The sequence below is a fragment of the Centropristis striata genome, chromosome 11, assembly GCF_030273125.1.
Source record: "Centropristis striata isolate RG_2023a ecotype Rhode Island chromosome 11, C.striata_1.0, whole genome shotgun sequence".
In the NCBI taxonomy this organism is placed as follows: Eukaryota; Metazoa; Chordata; class Actinopteri; order Perciformes; family Serranidae; genus Centropristis; species Centropristis striata.
The window spans coordinates 28,816,906-28,835,259 of NC_081527.1; the positions used below are offsets into that span (position 1 = coordinate 28,816,906).

General features: G+C 37.5%; 1 protein-coding gene across 1 annotated transcript in view; it reads right to left on the reverse strand.

Moving 5' to 3' along the window:
* The window catches only part of LOC131980533 (cyclin-Y-like), a 32,896-nt gene extending 20,009 nt beyond the window's left edge, over positions 1-12,887 (reverse strand). The window contains exon 1 of the mRNA XM_059344787.1: positions 12,179-12,887. Coding sequence (XP_059200770.1) covers positions 12,179-12,332 — 154 coding nt within the window. The 5' untranslated portion in view covers positions 12,333-12,887. The remainder of the gene's footprint in view (positions 1-12,178) is intronic.
* Between the last annotated feature and the right edge of the window lie 5,467 nt (positions 12,888-18,354).

Consider the following 18,354-nt stretch of genomic DNA (forward strand, 5'->3'; position numbering starts at 1 on the left):
TCACCTACTGGGATTATTCCAGCTCTGCCTCTGAACACAGTCAGAGTTACGTCTGCAGTGTGCCCCGATATGAACGTGATCCCAGTGTTATTGTTGGAGTCTGTGGCAGCGTGAACTCTGATTCACTCCCACTGAACACGTTCACTGTTCAGTCATGCTTATTAATCTTTGCTGGTTTCATTTTACAGAGACGTTTGGATTTCTTTGGAATGTGCTTATGTGCTAATGTGCTTTACGGACATAAATGTCCGTAAAGGTAAATGTCTGCTGAGGGGAATGGAGGTTAACTTCTGATATGGTTTCCTGATTAATTACAGAAGGACCAGTTGAAAATTACATAAGTCTAGGTAGATAGCACCTGATTGTTAGCCCCCCTGCTAGTGTTGCACATTTGACCATCTTCATTATCATGTCACCTGTCAAACAACAGCAGGCTGTCATCCTAGCCCCCCTTATACTGTTTCAACACACACAGACACGCATACACTGATAATAGGCCTTGTGTTGTAACGGACCCAGCTTAAACAAACAGAACTGACCTGCAAACACATGCACATGGCCCCATATTCCTGGGAGAGCGAGGGAGAGTTCCCTGGGAAAGCACTTCTTCTTCCATGACCAATTCAGCTATTACATTACATTTACGAGAACTTTTACCAATGACAGTAATGAGCAGGAATAATTAGTGTAATATAGCTTATATACTAGCTTATATACTTATTATACTAAGCTAGGTTTAGAAAGAAAAATACATAGTTCGGGTGGAAAAAAGTACATTTAATTTCAAGTTTGTTAACCCTTTAACACCGAGTGTTTTTGGATTACCATAATTACTAAACCGTTTACACTATGGGAAAAATTCAAATGGTTTCAGAAAGCTGAGAAGTTGGTCAATGTGGTGTCATTACGGTTTCACTCTTGCTATTTTTTTGTTATTTTATAGTAAAATACATTTCCAATATCAAGTTTTACATAAAAAACTGTTATTGTTGCTCAATTGCTTTGTTTTCCCACCACTAAAACTCTCAAATCAAATCCCGTTTTTATTCATTTTAGACTGTTACTTCACTCTTAAAACATGGAGTAAATTCTAAATAACTGCCCGATATTTAAACTTCCACATGGTGGAAAAGTGCTTACTCACAGGACATTTCAGACCCTTTTATACTCAAAATAAGAAAAGAAAAAGTCCAGGTGGACATTTTGAATAGGGCTGCATGATTATGGCCAAAATTATAATCACAATTATTTTGATCAATGTTGTAATCACGATTATTCATTATGTTAGGTAAAACATCTGTATTTTTATTGTACTACTTTTAAACAAACAATAGGAACAGTTAGGGTTAGGGTTAGGGTTAGGGTTAGTGTGTGCAAAGAGTGTCTGGTGCTTGTTGTAAACAAACAGAGATCGCTAAGTGAACACCTCCTGCAGCAGCAACACTCAACACTGTACTGCTACAGAGCTAACTGTTAGCCTATTAGTAATTTGCAGACTGGACGCTTAGGGGTTAACATTCCCTCCGACTCTGCAGCTGGGAAAGACTTTTGGAACGAGCCGCCGGCCCCCAGCTCATTAAGAAGAGTAAGAACGAGTCTCCAAAGGTCTCAATTTGTCACCAGTCGCTTTTTTGAAAAATAGGGGGTCTGAAAAGTCGCTAAATATAGCAACAAAGTTGCTAAGTTGGCCTACACTGCTTCGCCAGCTTTTACAAATGGCGCGTGTAGTTGTGGCATCGAGTAATACGTCACAGCCTGCTTAGCGTTTTATCCAATTATCAACCAGGCTTTTTTCAGGGGAGAAAAAAAAAAGGCCCTGCCCCCTGGTGGTTGGTGGACTACTGGTGTAAGAAGTGCCTGATTAGATATGCAGGAGAGCAGCATTTTAAAATGGAAATATCGCCGACAATCAGGTTAATTTAATCATGGCGGCCAAAATCATGAAGATCACAATTAAAATTCATTAATTGTGCAGCCCTAATTTTGAGGCTTTAAAGGTGTTAAAGGGTTAAGTAAGTATGCTACATAAGTACACAGGTCTGTTACCTAAAATAGCTCAATGTTGAATTTAGGTTTCATACAAGACATGAGCAGTGATCTCCTGAGGTAAAGTCCTGTGTTTGTTTGGCACATTTATGGTAAGGTCAACAAATATATATATTGTTTTTTATGAACTGCTTGCACAGACCCATACGGCTGTCTGTCAGTGTTGAGTAGATGTATGAGAGAGACAGATAAAACATCAGTCATACAGGAAGATGTGGGTTCTACATGGGGATGGAGGAGGGTCAGAAGGCCGGGCCAGATGACTCATATTTAGCTGTGTCAGTTTGAAAGTGGTTTTGATGGGTTTTGTAATCAGAACTGACACCCTCCTGTAAGATCTAGTCCTCATTAATGTAAATGAGATTGTCTTTTAAGTGTTTTCTGCCTCCACAGCTCAAAGCCAACATGCCTCTCTGATGTGATAATTAGTGAAATGAGGTGGTCTTGGTGTGGACTGGGGAGTAAATAACTCTCTCATTTATAGTCAATACATCAAACAAGGACCTTGTCCTGTGAATATATCCTGACCCTGAAAGGAATAATCAATTGCCAACAAAGGGAGAAAAAGAAACAAGTGCATTTTCTGGTTTCTGGCCATTAACCATCCTGAGTCCATCTATTTATTGAAAATACAAATGTTTAATTTACAGTAATAACTTTATTTATATATGATATGTAGACAACCTGAGAAAGCCAGTTGAAAGTGAAATCATAGGAGCTTTCACAGTGTGCCATTTATGTTTCTAGACCATTTTTAAAATGTGAATTTTCTTTCTACAATTAAAAACTACTACTATTTTTAATTTACATGCAAATAGACTGTTTTGTAGTTTTATTTATTTTATTTTTTTTCTGCTGTTTTGTGTGTATAAATGTTTTTTTTTTTAAAAATGGTATATTTCCATAGACACCTGTGTCTTTTGTTTGTATTTTGGGTTCCTGGCAGCTTTATACTTTAATTAAAATAAAATGAAAATCTGACTGATAGCCAAGTTTGTGTGGAGAAAAAGGAGCCATGCATGTGATGTAAGGACAGACTGAAAGATGCTAAACAGAGACAGAAATTAATGCATTGGAAGTTGACAAATTTGAACCAAAATCTCCTGGACTTCAGAGGTTTAATTTGGGGTGTGTTTGTTTTCAGCTGTAACCTTTTAATAGAGCTGTTTCCTCTTCACCAGCATGGTGAGCCCTGCATGGTGAAACACATGGCTGCTGCTCCAACAACAGTAATGGGGCTTGACGTGGCTTTCACAGTGGAAATAATTAAGTGTATTGTGCTCTTTCAGCAAAACTGTGTTTTTATTACTTCACTCCCCCTGGACCAAACGTTCAAACTGCTATCATGGCCAACAGACCACACTGTTGGAGAAAGCAATGCAATTAATTTTGTGTTCTTGAGGCCAATTATTTGAGGGAAAATATGTTTGTTCATCACAAGATGAAACTAAGAAGCCAAACCGGGAAATAATCTTACAATCATTCATTAGGTTTCATCTCTGTATGCACTGGAATGTGTTTTATGTCCTACCTGGCATGTTTAAATACAATTTCTAACTAATTTGCATGTGTGCATGTGACAAACAGTTGTGTAGTTGTGTAGTCTTATTCCTCTTGCTGTGATCTTGATGAAAAGGATAACCGCACAGGACCAAGGAGTTTGTTGTGCCGGCTCGGAGCAGATGATTTTTAAAAACTGAGGTACACTGCAAAAAAGGGTGTCAGAAAAACAAGATAAAATCACTAAATCCGAAGGAAATTATCTTGCTGCATGGACAGATAATTTCACTCAACAAGATTTCTTAAATTAAGATTAATAAATCTAGAAATAAGCATGTTGTATGCTTAAAATAAGAAATTAACTCTTAAAACAAGATAAATTATCGAACACTTCTAAATCTAAAAATTTTTTTTATCTTTATAAGAAACAAATAATTTGCAGTGCACTCTGCTCGGGCCAGTTCATCGCTGCTTGCAGCTTTAATTTATCTTATTTTAACAGTTAATTTCTTATTTTAAGCAGTCAGCATGCTTATTTCTAGATTTAATAACCTTAATTTAAGAAATCTTGTCAAGTGAAATTATCTGTCCATGCAGCAAGGTAATTTCCCTCAGATTTAGTGTTTTTATCTTGTTTTTAGACACACCTTTCTTTGCAGTGTAACGGGTGGGGTATTGTGCAGTATAAATTAGACACTGAATGAAAATGTCTTGTGGAAGTCTGTCTTTCTCATCCTATTCATAACATGACTAATTACAATGCAGAGCTAACCTCTCCTGTCATTTCAAACCATGCTTATTTTCACTCAAACACCAGTCATCTATTTTTTCTAATGTATCGACTAATCAGCCACCTGTTGACACACCTGCCCTCTATTAGACATCAGTTCAGGTATATACAGTATTCTCCCCCAACCAACATGCAAGCTTTTTCCAAATTGTTTCTGCAGCTTTTCAATATTTTGCCATGTCTTTTATTAAACAACTGCCTGTTTTTGACCACTGACCGCCTGCATTAGCCCAAAATCTGCAAATTTGTTCACAGAATCTACATAAAAGCCTGTTGTTAATTTTTGGTCTGAAACAGATGTAGTCAAGATAGTTATATCCTTTATTGCCTTGTCTGGCAAGTCTGCTTGTGAGGCCTGTTTTCTGAGTCTGAATCCACAGGATGGACTACAGCAAATTAAAGGCTTTTACCAGCATTTTGGTAAAAAGCTAGTGGAGAAATACAGTGCAATTGTCTGTGGCTAAAAACTCAAGAGTCTCTATTTTCTTGAAGGTATTTAAGAAATTCTGCATTTTTTAAAAAGCTTGTGAAAAAAAGAAAGTGAGAACACAGAAGTGAAGAACTACAAGTTATCAGTTTTCTGTTTGCACTGTTTGCTGCACAGCCCTACTTGTGATGTATTATGCAAAGATAAAAGATAAGCCCTGTGATTGTAGATATCATGCTTCACAAGTGCACTCAACCTAGTGAAGAGGGGAATAAACATGGGACTAAGCTCAAAGTAAGATATCAGTTAATTGGATGTTACAATATGTGCACTACCACATTTTGTTTTTCATAACAAACCATAAATAACGACTGCTTACCAAACCAACCACATTTTGCTCTGAATCACCGAGGAGTCCAGTCTCCTTCCACGGCTCCTTACTGTACCTAAATATAAGAGCATCAGCTGATGCATGATGCCTCACAGAGACCTCAGTCATCTTAAGAAAGAAACACAGTGGGCTTTGTGAAAGAAAGGCAGATCATATGACTGCTTTGTCTCTCTTTCTCTCGCTCTCTCTCCATCCATCTTCCACCTCCAGGGTGGGAAGTCAGTTGTGTTAAAAAGCACTTCATCTATATCCAATACTCATTAAAGCACAGCCTCAATCATTGTTGCAACTTCATTAGTCTAATGTGTAGTAAGGGATCTTGTGACTGAAGATGTGACAGAGTGTCAGAGGTTTTCATTATGCTCCTAGCTCCAAATGATGATTGCACATGCTGACAACATCTCTCTCCACAATAACTGCACCTCTCAATGAAAATATGAAACCCATGCAAAACAGCAAAACCTTAATTCTCCCAAACTAAGCTCTTTTCTGAAACTCTATCCAGCGGTTTAGCTCTGGATATGCTTCAAGGCCCCCGGCCAGTGAAATGATGGTGTTATGTAGGGAAGTGATTATCTGTTCTTAAAAACAGGGGGTGCTGGGAGGTCATTCCAGTAGCTCCAACAGTGATGTAATAGTCCACAGTGAGAGACCAGAACTGTCTGCTGTCAAGGCATGATGGGAAAACATCTTCCAAGGTACAGTACAGTGACGTTTTACTCAAACTGACTTTGCGTTTGAGGGCTATATTGCAGTTATAGTTTTCCTTCCAAACCTAACACCTAACATATTTCAATACCAACATGAGTTACTCACTGAGGTCATTAAAATGTATCTAAAATATTATTTGACTATCAACTACCAAAACTTTTGGAATGCACCTTTCTGGTGACATTTTTCGAGCAGGAAACTTTTTAAATTCTACAATCTTTCCAAGTTCACCATCATTCCTCTAATCCTTTTATGTTTGTCAGTTTGTCCAAACAAGAAATAATAATTCCCTCCAAAGCAGCTTTTAAGACCCTGATCAAACCCGAGACAACACATCCTAACACAATCTTTTTACATTACAAGATTTTCCTGTAATTTTTCTTGTTTTGTTTTTTTACATCCCTGTAGGCAAACTGTAATATGTTTAAATTATCAGTATGATAAGCAGATAAGTATGACACTAGCTGAACCAATTAGCTGGGAAAATTGTAAGGCTACAGACAGTGAGCCAATCAAACTTTAAGAATAGGGACATCATCGTCCTGCCAGGACACTTTTGGATGAGGCCTGAACTGACTTGTGCAAGTTGTTTGTCAATTTATACTCATAAAATAACAGTTCTTTAAAAGGCAAACTTCTTCAAATGACATGAGAAGAATAATGTAAACTGCTCCCTGCTAGCTAGCTTCAATATAGGGCTGCACAATTAATCGAATTTTAATCGGATTTTGGCCGCCACGATTAAATTAACCTGATTGTCGGCGATATTTCCATATTTAAATATTTCCGGCTCTCCTGCATATCTAATCATGCACTTTCTACACCAGTAGTCCACCAACCACCAGGGGGCAGGGCCGTTTTCTTCCCTGAAAAAAGCCTGGTCGCTGATTGCACTCGCCATTTGTAAAAGCCGGCAAAGCAGTGTTGCCAACTTAGCAACTTTGTTGCTATATTTAGCCACTTTTCAGACCCCCTTAGTGACTATTTTTTTTAAAAGCGACTGGCGACAAATCCAGCTACTTTTTCTGGTGTTATTGGAGACTTTTGGAAACTCGTTACTCTTCTTAACGAGGCGCCAGCCCCCGCGAGTAAGAACGAGTCGAATCGGCACAGTCCTCCTGCAGCCGTCTTTCCCAGCTGCAGAGCCGGAGGGGATGTTAACCCCTTAGCGTCCAGTCTGCAAATTACTAATAGGCTAACAGTTAGCAGTACAGTGTGTATGTGCTGCTGCAGGAGGTGCGATCTCTGTTTGTTTACAACAAGCACCGGACACTCTGTGCACACGCTAAAAACTGTTCTTAATGTTTGTTTAAAAGTAGTGCAATAAAAATACAGATGTTTTCCCTGAGCTCTGTGGTCATTTTAAGGCCATGTTTGTTGGTACTTTTAATAGGATTGCATAATTCAATATTTAATGATGTTTTATGGACTTAATGACTAATAAGTTAATTGAAAAATACCCCTTGAGCATTAACATAGTTGGCAAAACAAAAGTCTAAAAGGCTCAAAATCTAATAGTACATCATAGTGCACTTCAAATCAAGTGTTACCAACTTTTTAATACACAATCGCCTGCCCATTCAATTATGAGCAGATGATGTCTTTGAAAACAGCACGTCGCACTCTAAATTAAGGCGTTAGTTCTTGGCACTCGTGTGTCCCTGGTGGCTTCTCCTATCTGCTCCGACACAGACTCACAGCTGCCTCTCTGGGCTTTTCTTTGAGGGGAGGTGGGGGTTGAAGACTTTTTTTCTGATGATGCAGATCATAATGAAGCCCACTAATCTCCATCATACTGTCTGTGAACTCATAATAGAGCCAACACATTAGACACGCTCCCGTTTCAATCACCACACCACCGAGACAGACGGCCGCTCAGCGCGGGTCGTCTTTATCCCCATCAAGAAGCGTTGGTCCGCTGCCAATCATCTGCCTTTGAATCTTCTTCTTGTTACTTTTTCTGCTCTGGTACCAGAGCATCTGGCCCCAAAGTAATGATCCAAAACATTTAATACAAGAAAAAACTAATTCCACTTTGCTTTTCCACTATGTTGCCAATGATATGACAGCAGCTTTGGCAGGGATACATAGCCGTAATGACAACATAAACACTCGCCATAATGCACAGCACTCCAGTTTATAGCAATCACAAATGGCATAAAGCATGTAAGTTGCATACACTCATCAAGTTTACAAGAGGAAATGACATCAGTGATCAATAACAAGCAGGTCTTCCACCATGCTGACAGTGCAATTAAAGGCATCTACTCAGTAGTAAAGACTTCCTACAGCAGAGTGCATCAACTACCATGAGCCATGATAGTCTTTAGTTATGTGTAATATGCACTAAAGGACAGCAAGACACTGTCCAATAGGGGTGGACGATATGGCCCTATAAGATTATCACGATATTTCAGGGCATTTTTTGCGATAACGATATTCTTGACAATATTAAAAAATACTGAAAAATATAAATCAAATATGATTTTTTAAGTCTGTATAAATAAATAAAAAAAGTCGAACAAAATAAAAATCAATCATAAATCTAAAATGTAGTGTAAAGTGCAAATCTCAACAGTTGCCATATACAAAAAAAAAAAACTCTTGTCTCTTGAGTATTAGCAAAAACTGTAATTTAGACTGAATATTCCCATTATTTTTAGGGTAATTGTGTCATTCATTCACACATCATGGTATTTCTCCATTAACTTTCCTTGAAAATGTTATATTTTTTTACAGCAAAACTGTGTGTTTCCTACAGTTTATGACAGTAAAACTTAAAGTTTTGTGCTATTCTTTGATTTACGGTAATTAAAAGTGTCTACTACGCTGATATACAAATTTTAATTTTACACCTTATTTCTGATGTAATTAGACAGTGTTTTATGGTAATTCCTACAAACATTTTTTTACAGTGTATATACTTTCAGTAGGTTGAAATGTGACGTTAATGCAGCACATGAGACTCTGGAGCCGCCACAGTCTAGGTCATTAATGGGAACTCTTACGCCACTACGGCAACAAGTAGGAATGTTGTCAATATCATGATATGCATTTTTTTTACCCATAAAAACATTATACCGGTATAATTGTGAACGATGCGATATGGCACACCCCTACTGTCCAATGCTAACTTCTTCTTCTTTCTCTACTTCCATCTGTAGAGTTTTGTGCCAAAATGGCATTCAGATCCATTCAACTTTCTGTTCATGTCATTCATTTCCTGTGAAAGGGTAATTGTGTCATTGTGACATCATGGTATTTCTCCATTAACTTTACATGAAAATGTTATATTTTTTACAGCAAAACTGTGTGTTTTCTACAGTTTACGACAGTAAAAGTTAAAGATTTGTGCTATTCTTTGATTTACGGTTATTAAAAGTATCTACTACGGTGATATAATATTTTTAATTTTACACCCTATTTCTGATGTAATTTGGCCGTGTTTTACTGTAATTTCTACAAACATTTTTTACAGTGTACAGGACAATCTGACAGTCACACCCACTTTTTTTGCAAACATCTTACAGCTGTTTTAGGTCCAAAAGTAGACTGGGTTTGAATTTCTCTCTCAAGCTTTCGTTTTTGAAACATCTACTTCAGTCACTTTGTTCAAGAGCAACTCCATGAATGCCTTCAAGGGAAGACTGTTTAAAAGAGTTCTCTTCATTCCCATTTGTGCAAAGAGCTTGAAATTAATCAGGGAGACAGTGGGATGCAGCCAGGAGGACATCAGGCCTCTCACACTGCCTTCAGTTGTTGACATTTGGAGCAGGTACACAGACTTTTGCCTTTAGATGTGGAACGACAACATGTTACATGGTCTGGTTAGTTTCAAGCTTACTGATCTCTTGTTGCAGAACAGTAAACTAGTTGATCAACCAACTACAGGCTACTACTGAGATTTGTTTTCCAATCTGTTCCATCATGCTGTCACATAAGACAGGTACTGATTACTTGTTTTACATTTACATTTTCTAAGACTGACTTATCAACAGAAGTGGCAATCTACTCATTAGCACAATTCAATATATACTATGCAGGATTTTCCTTAAAATTAAAGAATTATACAAAAATAATCCCTGTAATTCATAAATTAAAACCCATTAGAAGAGTGTGGTGTTGCCTCAATTTGCAGTATCCCTGAACACTTTTTTTTCTATTTTCAGGATATTTCTGGGCATTATCATTTGGGCACAAAGCTACTAAAATACCATTTACAGTGCATAGAAATGTAAATATGTAGCGGGGAGAAATGCATGCAGACAAAGCTTGTTCAAAAACAAATTAATCTGGGGTTTGCTTTCACTTTCTATATGAATGTTGTGTTATTAAACATTAAGCAAAATTTCTGCAACGTGTGTCTTTAAAAAGTGGATTCTTACACTGCATCCCTGGTACGTTAACATCAAACTCCTTGGAGCCAGAAACAACCTTACTTAATTTACTGTTAGTGTTATAAGCTGCCGCAGCCTGCACCTTCAAGACATTAGATCTAATTCAAAATAAATGTTGATATGGCTACAAAATACAGTATGTCTCCCACAATATTGGCCTGATATATAGGCAGACTTTCTGATAGTGTGCTACAAAACAAAATTTCAAATCATGCCAGTGAAAGAATCCAATTTCTGGGGGAAAATGGGTCTTATACAGTTTATGAGAAAATCCATTTATATGTAATGGTTGGCCGTTGGCTGAAAATAAGCAATCCATTTAGTAGACACTTTCCAGTGTGAATGGGTCAATTGTAATGCATATTAGCATGTGTCAATGGAGGGGGCTGTGCTCCGTAGTTGCAGTTTCTTTCATGCACAGGCTGAAAACAAAGAACAGCACAAAGGAGTCTGCCCTCATGAACAGGATGTTGTCTGCAGCTCCGTGTCGCTCTGCAAAGACACATGGGAGTGAAAACGCACACATGACTCTTCCATGTGTCTGGCTCTACTGATGCCTCTGATATATTTCACTCACTCAATATTACAGGAAGATGAGTGTGAACAGCAGCTATTTCTACAGGATATGAGAAAGGTGCAGATTTAATAGAGGTCACAGAAGAGGTCAAAAGTGATCATCCAAGATTTAAAAGTGACTGTGATATCTTTTTTTGAAGGCTATAATGGCCCTATAGGAATTACACTCCATTGCTAGCAGGCTATAATATGCAGATTATATTTAGTTTAATATCATCATAGAGTTTAACATTGTGTCAATTATTCAGTGTTGAGTTTAAGTTGATTTTTTCTGTTTTCATAATTTATGGTGTCCCAATCATTTTTTTTAAGCTTCAGTACTTTTTTCATGTTTTTTCTGATTTAAAGACTATTTCCACAGTTGTGTTGCATTTTAAATCTAATATAAGTTATTTATTATTTTATTATTATTCCCTACTGCTTTTATTTTTATGCTGTTCAACTGTATCCTTTACTCTTTGTATATTTTATGAATATATTGTCTTGTGTTTTTATTTCTAATATGTTGACCTTATGTATGTAAGGTGCAACAAAATACAAAATAAAATACAAAATAAAGATATTATTATTTTAAATATTATTAAATGGTATTCAGAAACTCTACAGCATCCCTAGCAATCCCCTGTTACATTTCAGTGGTGTTGTTATAATATAACTTGCAGCAGCCTCTCAATGTGACTGTTTTATATAGGGTCGGGCGATATATCGATATAAAAAAATATATCAGACCAAATTGAATATATCGATATAGTTCAATTTTTTTTCTTTCTTTATATATTAATGCTGCCCTTACTAGGGTCTGTCATATTTAGTTATTTTGTAATGTTTGTTATTACTATCTCATATAAATATATTTATTTCAGAAAAATATTGGCTTATTTTATTTCATAGGCTATTTTTATTTAAGATATTTTTTTCATTTAGATATGCGCTTTATGGAGCCTTGATTTTTCAAAAAGGTACTCCTGTTATACGGTATTTATGTTCACTTTAATAAACAGTTTCAATAAAACTACTTGTGACATGTCATATTTGACTGACTGAAAATTTGCTCTCACTTTGCAATAAAAATATTGGGATATGGGATATATATCGTATATCGATATTCAGCCAAAATATATCGGGATATGACTTTTGGTCCATATCGCCCAGCCCTAGTTTTATATCATTTTGTTGGATTTTTCGGACTAAAAGTATGATAGACCGTTTAATGTTCCTATAGTACTCATATAAGAACTGCAGAGCCCCCCAAAACCAATCACCATATAACTTTATGAATGTGTTTGCTTCCTTATTATGGTCACACATCCCGGTGACAGCTTAAAACACTGATGTTTTACCGTCGACGTTCTCCCTGTCGCTGATGTGCTGCAGGTTGCATCCCGTCTCCTCCCTGCTCAGCTCCGACTCCTGGTGGTACGACTCCAGCCGGGAGTGGGCATTCCTGCGGAGCTTGGGGCTGGCAGACACGCAGCAAGAGGTCGTGCTCCCCATCGTCCCCGGTATCGACCCCCAGAGGTAAAGGGCTGCGTTAATAATCCTCTCCGCTGAAACTGGAACTTTACACGATGGGTCACCATAGATCACCGGAGCGCGCGGGGTGCATCCGTATCGCAGCGCGTGGGGATCCTGTCAGTGGTCGGTGTGATCAGGGAGGCTGGACGTGTCACTTCCACCGGTAGTGGGCTATGTAACGAGCCGACCTGCCGCCGCTATCCCGGGCATCGTAAACCGGGACGCATCCCGGTCCAGGCACGGTGGTGTGTGGGTCGGTGTTGTGGCTGGCTGTCAGAGCGAGAGACCGACAGGGAGGGCTGCAAATCCCCACAAAAGGTTCCGGTTCAAGTGGGTGGTTACAAATGACAGCAGGGGAGATAAGAGGAGGGGTGACAGGGCTGGAGCACTGGCAATCATTTACAATTCATTCGTCCAAGTTTATATTTTCTGTCATTTGATGGATTTTTAGACGTATATTTGCCCATTGTCATCTATATTTTGGAGGGATATGGAACATTTCATACTCGATAAGACTGGACAGCCCATCATTTTAACCTAAAGATATTATCTCAGAATTTAAATCTAATAACAAAACAGTATGCTTTATAACAAATCGTATGCTTCTGATGGGTAGCCCAAGTTTTACATCCACAAAATGAACTTTAGTGTTTTCACAATAGAATTTAATTTTATATCGAAACTTTAGAGTTGATGTCAAATAAGAAATGTGAACGCACTCTCATACACTTTAAAAACTTATTTTCAGAAACCCCAGAATAATATAAAGGGAAGCACCTTATACCTTATGTGCCTTATTATGTTATTATTTTATTTTTATATATATATTTAATTCTACAGATACTGTAACTGACATTTTTCTTTGTATGTCTTGTTTATATACTGAATGCCTGTATTTTCTTCATTGTTAATAAAGATCTGAAAAATAATAAATAAATGGATTTTTAGACGGCATTTTTTGTTGCCATATCAGTGAAATAAATATTTTATAATTGTATAGTTTATTTCAAATTTTAAAACAATCTCTTAATTAAGCCCACCTCTCTGTCGCTACATGGAACAGAGCAAACTTTTTCTCCCTGTTCCCCCTCCCATCCCCCCACCAATAAAAAAATTAATAAAAAAATATATAAAATAAACAAGTAAATCAATCATAAAATAGTATATATAACAATAAGAACCTGAATATGGTATACTGTATGCCCTTAGGCCTTGGACATTAATTATAAAGTCAAATACTGAAAACAGTTATACTGATAGTTTTCAAGGGTGTTTATAAGCGCCTTTTTAACACTCAAGGACACTGTACAATAGTTTAAACAAGACAAACAGGTAATGAAAACAAGACACAAGAAATAAAACAAAACAAAGAAAGTGCGGTACAGTTTCAGAAAATAATAAAACATTTTAACATAGGGATATTAAAGGGTGCTTCTATTTATTTAGCCTATATAGTAGATTCAACATTGGCTCATGTTTGGGCCTCAGGATATGCTATAGTAGTGAAATAAATGTCACTGGTCAACTTTCAGTGGTCGGACTCAAAAAATACATCAATTTAACAAAGGACTCTAACTCTAAATACCATTAAATAGCAGTAATTGTTATGATTATTTGGTTTGCCAACTGGCTCACATAGTGCAACATAGCTTTGTAACATAAAAACATGTTAGAAAAAAACAGAAAGAGGGCAGACTTTTGGGTCAAACGTAAGAAAGAAATGCCAATCGATAGATTCCCAATATGAGCTGTATAATCTGTCCCATATTGTAAATAGTAAGATTTCCATGTCCTTTTTATTACTGTTAAAAAACAGGTCTGGGTGCTTTAAGCCTATAAATACTGTGAAAGTATCAAAGTGTTCAAACTACAGAGAAATGCTGTATTTAGAAAAAAATCATGAGTTTTTTTTTTAATTAAAGGATGTGAACATGGTGAAGTAGGAATAAAAAATAAATAAATGTATGTATGTATAAACATGGAAATGCGCATAATATGTCTATGTATTATTCTCCTGGTTTGCATAGGCTTAATTGTGCATGGAACAGTTTTCTGATTCACTGGCCCTGCTTAATGATCTGTGACGAGACAAAACATTGCTCAAAACTGTTTTGAAATGTTTGATACTATTGAAATAGTGACATCTGTTGGCCAGTCCGTGGTAATGCAGTTGTATAAATTAATTAAATGGCAATGTGATGGAACAGAGAAAATATAAATCCCAAACCTGTCTTTTTAGAAACGTATATATTGAAAATTTATTATGTGGCTCTACACTAAGATATTGTTGCATTTCAAAAAGCATGACTCATATTCTAAACCAGATTGAAATCTCTCCAATACATATATGATGTAGGCCTCTTCGTAAAGTTGTGTGTTTCAACGACACTCACAGGTAGACCTGAATCTGCAACACGTATCCACCAGCGGGCCGATCCAGGCCAAGTAATCCTATTTTCTTCTAAGTATCTTGTTTGAGAGCTTTCAATTTTACAAAACACGGTGACACCCGAGTAACTATAATGTTAATATATCTAAAGATTACAGCAGAAAATCAGCAGCTGCTGTAAACTTTACGAGTTCCTGTTTAAAGGTTTCCTCCATGGTTGATTCTGCAGCTAACCTGACCTCTCCTCATTAAATCATGCCTCCAACATGCAGTGCAAAGCTGCAGCTTGTGTATCTATCGTGTTCATTTCTGTAGATGCACCAGCACTAAGAAGCTCTCTCTGCCCTCCTAAATTCTGGGACTTCCTCTGCATAATTTGCATGACACAGTGTATCATGCAAATAGAGATCATGACACACACCTCAGGACTGCCAGGTGGCATAGCTGTACAAGGAATGACAACAAGACAGTAAGGCTGTTTCCACTACACTCAATACCCAGAATGAAGCAGGTCTCACTCGCCACAACGCCCCTAATTTGAATACGAGCCGGCCAGAGCGGACTTTTTTCGGGACTTTTGTCTGGACTTTCCCTGTTGCAGAGCAGGGCCTTTTTTCTCTTTTTTCTCCTTCTCTTTGAAAAAAGCCTAGTTACTGATTGGATAGATCGCTAAGCAGGATGTGACATAGTACTCGATGCCACAACAACACGCGCCATTTGTAAAAGCCAGCGAGTGTTGCCAACTTAGCCACTTTGTTGCTATAATTGGCAACTTTTCGGCTCTTCTTAAGGAGCTCCGGGGGCCGGGGGCTCCTTAAGAAGGGTAAGAACGAGTCGAAGCGGCACAGTCCTCCTGCAGCAGTCTCTCCCAGCTGCAGTCACAGAGCCAGCTAACAGTTAGCTCTGTAGCAGTACAGTGTGTATGTGCTGCTGCTGCAGGAGGTGTTCACTTACTGATCTCTGTTTGTTTACAACAAGCACCGGACACTCTGTGCACAGTTAGCGATGCCGGTTAATTCACAATCACTATGTTTATAATCAGCGGAAAAGCTGTGCATAATTAGCCATGCTGCTTTCTTTATGATCAGCTGCTGACTTTGTGCGCAGTTAGCGACGGTGGCCACAGTTGCGTCTCCCATGTTCAATCCATCGCAACGATCGAAATCGTAAACTCGTAAATCCCTCTGGGGGCCTTTTTGTGATGGAGACACGCAGAGTGAGAGGACATTTGAGAGGGCGTGGCCTGAGACTTTCCCGGTGGCCACTCTTCCCCCTAAAGGAAACACGGCTAGTAAGAGAAAAGTTTTAACATCTTTTAATAAGAAGTCTGCTTGAGGTGCTGGTGGAATGGTTATATTGTGCATGAAACACAAGAGAAACAGCTGCTATTAAAACAACAAATTAAATTATAAAGTAGTTCTGATGATTTTTGTGTCAATATGAGCAAAACAGTTGATTTATAACAATGTCGTAAAATTAGCATATTTCTATCCAAAGTTATATTACTTTATTTTAAGTTAAATATGTAAATGTGTTAGTTATTTCATTTCTTTGCAGAGTTTGAGCTTGCTGCTGTAGTAGTTTGTGTTGAACAGCAGAGGTCCTCCTTGTCTGCCACAGTGCTGCACCGTTAGTGTTGTCAAGGTAGGCTTCATCTCACAGCTTGTAGGCGGTTTGGTAAGGTGGAAATTTCCACTCCAGCCACTCTGGACCAAAGGCCATGAAGATGTTTTAAAGGCAGCAAAATTAAATATTAAATACCTTCCCACGCGGGAACTTTACAGCTCTGAAGGGGAAAGATAATAAATGCAGGGGATTTAGAGGTTGGAAAAAATGAATTGGGTTTTTTTTAACAGCAATTGACCTGATACTGACTAATCCATAAAATAGAGTGAAATTTTATGTGTTTGGGATTTTCATATTTGCTCAAATGAAATAAATGTGAAGTGTATAATTCCAGATGGCTGATACTTGATTTATTCAAGTGAAACAGTCCACAATATATAATAATTAAAGTTTAATTTTCAAAAGTCAGTTACAATTATAAATTCATGTAACATTTCAAGCAACAGAGACAGAATGTTGAAGAGATTAAACTGAAGCTTCAGAAGAGAAAACCTTTCGTTCATTCTCTTCACAGTTTCAAGGTTTCCCTCTCAGGCATTCTCCCTTTCAACAACCTATTCACCACTGTGTGTGTGTGTGTGTGTGTGTGTGTGTGTGTGTGTGTGTGTGTGTGTGTGAGTTTTATGTGTGTTTATTTGCACAAATGAGACAGTGAAACACATGATTATGTGGTAAAATACCAATCCTACCAAACAGAAGGAATTATTTCCGCTTTTATTACCATCAGCCCCTTCAAGGGTCAATGCTATATTGCCATGGGTTGCTATGGAAACTATTCATTTTTATGTGTGTTCCCTCTAAATAGTTATTTAATTTTACTGGCTCCTGCATTAAAAATCCCATTCAGTGAGATTCATATGAAGCCAATAAAGACATTTACTATTCAACAAAGGGGAGCTAACGTTTGTTGGCAAGGAACCAATATGCAATCCAAAGTTTGTGTCTATTTTTATGTGGACATTACGTCATCTGTGACCTTTAGGGACTAGAGGAAAAACACGGCTGATAAACAAGTTATGGACAAGCCATCTCGCCCATCACCTTGAGCTACAATGGCTTAAACACTCAACTATCAGCAATCTCCTGCTCATTGTGCTGCCCCAATTTATTCCTGAAGCTGTCAGAGATCACCTTGAAATATTTTTCTATCAATTATCGCCCCGTAAAATCACCACAAGTTGGGGGAGTCTGAATTTAGTCTTCCTTAATTCTAATAAGCTGAATAGAAACTAGCACTTAAAGTCATGCATTATTCATCTTTTATTACATCCCTCCTCACATTTAAACCATATTTAGGCAATAACAGAGAATACAGGGAAATCAAATGGCAGAAAAGTCAAGTCAAGTCAATGAGAAGTGCCTTAAACCTGCATTCTCTCTAATGGCCAGTAGGGGGAGACTCCACTAGTTGCTAGTTTGATAGTACACTGCAAAAAATGGGGTGTCTAAAACAAGATAAAAACATTAAATCTGAGGGAAATTATCTTGCTGCATGGACAGATAATTTCACTTGACAAGATTTCTTAAAATTAAGATTCTTGAATCTAAAAATCTAATATTCTTGAAATAACCATGTTGAACACTTAAAATAAGAAATTAACTCTTAAAACAAGATACATTATCTAACACTTCTAAATCTAAGTTGTTGGTTTTTTTTTATCTTGGTAAGAACCAAAAATTGTGCAGTGTACAGAAGTCTATGGGGAAGTTATTTCGCTTCTGACTTGATTTATTACCTCAGTAAATTCTAATGAGTTTATGGTCTCAATCCCTAGTTTCAAGCTTCAATGGCCTTCAGCATGATGTTCATTTTGTCAATTATGTTTCCATTTAGAGTAAAATAGATGATGAAGCAGGGTTTGATATATTGCGTGACGTTTTGGTTGATAATTTGTAACCAAAGAAACTTTGGATAACAGTGTAGAAGCGTTATAGCAATGTATATACACTGCATGGTATTGTATTACTTTAAATAGCTGTGAATTC